We start from the raw sequence: 1,620 nt of genomic DNA, 5'->3' as shown, positions 1-1,620 counted from the left end.
CTAGCTCTAATGGAATGTGGTGTCTCTTGTTCCCAGGGAGACAAAGGGCAGGTTCGGTCTGTTCTCTCGGCGTTCACTTCTCTCCCCATGCAGTCTGTGCTCTTTATGTGTGTCCAGAATTGGCTATCTGTCTGCCTGGCCAGTGGCCACTTCCAGAACTCAGAGACAGCTCTAGAGGTGAGTGATGACAAACACGAGTTTGTCTCTATTGCTCTGGGGCAGGCTGCCTTGATGGCAGGGCAGTGCTGGACTTGGTACCCACACTGAGATCTCCTCCTAGAGGTACTACCTTTGGGCAAACTACCTGCCCTCTAATTTTTCAGCAAGATGACTCCTGGAATAACAGAGCTATCTCAGAGATGTAAACTTTTCATTGGTCCTTCTGGGGTTGCCCTGCACAGGGACCCCTGGTTGCACAGGGAGTGACATTCAGGGTTGCTGTGGTCCATTTTAAGTCTTCTTTGATGTCTGTCTGAAACCCACCCCTGTAATGAACACCCTCATTTCTTATGCTCCCTTAGGTGTGCAGATTTGATTGTCCTAGTACTCAGAAGCATAAAACGATTGAGCTTTCCTCCTAATCTCAATCCAACCCTCCCACATTTGTGCCCCTTTTGTTTTTAAGACCACAGGCAGGACTTTTAGTCAATGGCTGAAATAGTTCTAGAGCTAAACTCTGAGCAACTTCATTTTGCTCAGAACTCGGCAGGTTCTGCTAATGGCCCCTCACCAAACAGAACTCCCTGGGAACAAAGTTTGGGGCCAGTTTCTAGCTTGATTTGGAAATGTAAGGCAAAGGAAGGGCGCGTTGCTTTGCCTTAGATCTCCCACTGAAAAAGTGTTTGGAAGAAAATGCAGTTCTCATTGCCGGGGAAATACCAAATGTCGGGAACCAAATGTCGGAAACCAGGCACGGCAGGGGAGGGCGCTGGGTCCTCGTAGTCACTTGCGAGGCTGCTGGATGTGCTGGGTTCTATGGGATAGGTACTTGTCCATAGAGGCGTGGGGCTTCTGGTGAGCCACCTGGGCGGCCACCAGGGGGAAGTCCTTGTCACTCCGGGCGATGACACCAGAGATGTACATGGTGGGTTTAGGCGGGTTGGGCTTGGTCTCCCACTCCTCCTCATCCTTGTCTTTCTCTTCTTTGGTGTCTCCAGAATGCGGGTGTTTCTGCATGATTCGCATTCCACCAGCTTTCACAGTGGGCAGGTGTCCAGCTTTTGTCTTTTGCTTCTCCTCGGGAGGCAAAGACATGGTGCTACCGGAGCACCTGGGATGGCAGTGGAGGTGGCAGTGGGTTCGTAGGTCAGGAGGAGCCGGAACCAGGCGGCAGCGTGTGTGAGGTCCTAAATAGACACTTTTGGAAAGTGGACATAAAGAAAGTCAAAAGACATGAAAATATGCTCAAAGTCACTAATCATTCTAGAGATTCAAATCAAAACCACAATGAGATACCATCTCACAACTGTCAGAATGGCTATCATAAACAAATTGAACAAATGACAAGTGCTGGCGAGGATGTGGAGTGAAAGGAACCCTCCTGTACTGCATGTGGGAATGCAGACTGATGCAGCCACTGTGAAAAACAGTAAGGAGTTTCCTCAAAAAATTCAAAATGGA

General features: G+C 49.3%; 1 protein-coding gene across 1 annotated transcript; it reads right to left on the bottom strand.

Moving 5' to 3' along the window:
- Window positions 1-942: 942 nt before the first annotated feature.
- Window positions 943-1,254, bottom strand: LOC118661076 (death-associated protein 1-like). The gene has a single exon (XM_036318648.1). The coding sequence runs from the start codon at window positions 1,252-1,254 to the stop codon at window positions 943-945; it is 312 nt and encodes a 103-aa protein (XP_036174541.1).
- Window positions 1,255-1,620: the final 366 nt, after the last annotated feature.

Source organism: Myotis myotis, unplaced genomic scaffold (genome assembly GCF_014108235.1).
Source record: "Myotis myotis isolate mMyoMyo1 unplaced genomic scaffold, mMyoMyo1.p scaffold_m19_p_1, whole genome shotgun sequence".
In the NCBI taxonomy this organism is placed as follows: domain Eukaryota; kingdom Metazoa; phylum Chordata; class Mammalia; order Chiroptera; family Vespertilionidae; genus Myotis; species Myotis myotis.
Note: the sequence above shows the minus strand (reverse complement) of the source record. Positions and strands in the feature narration are given on the sequence as shown.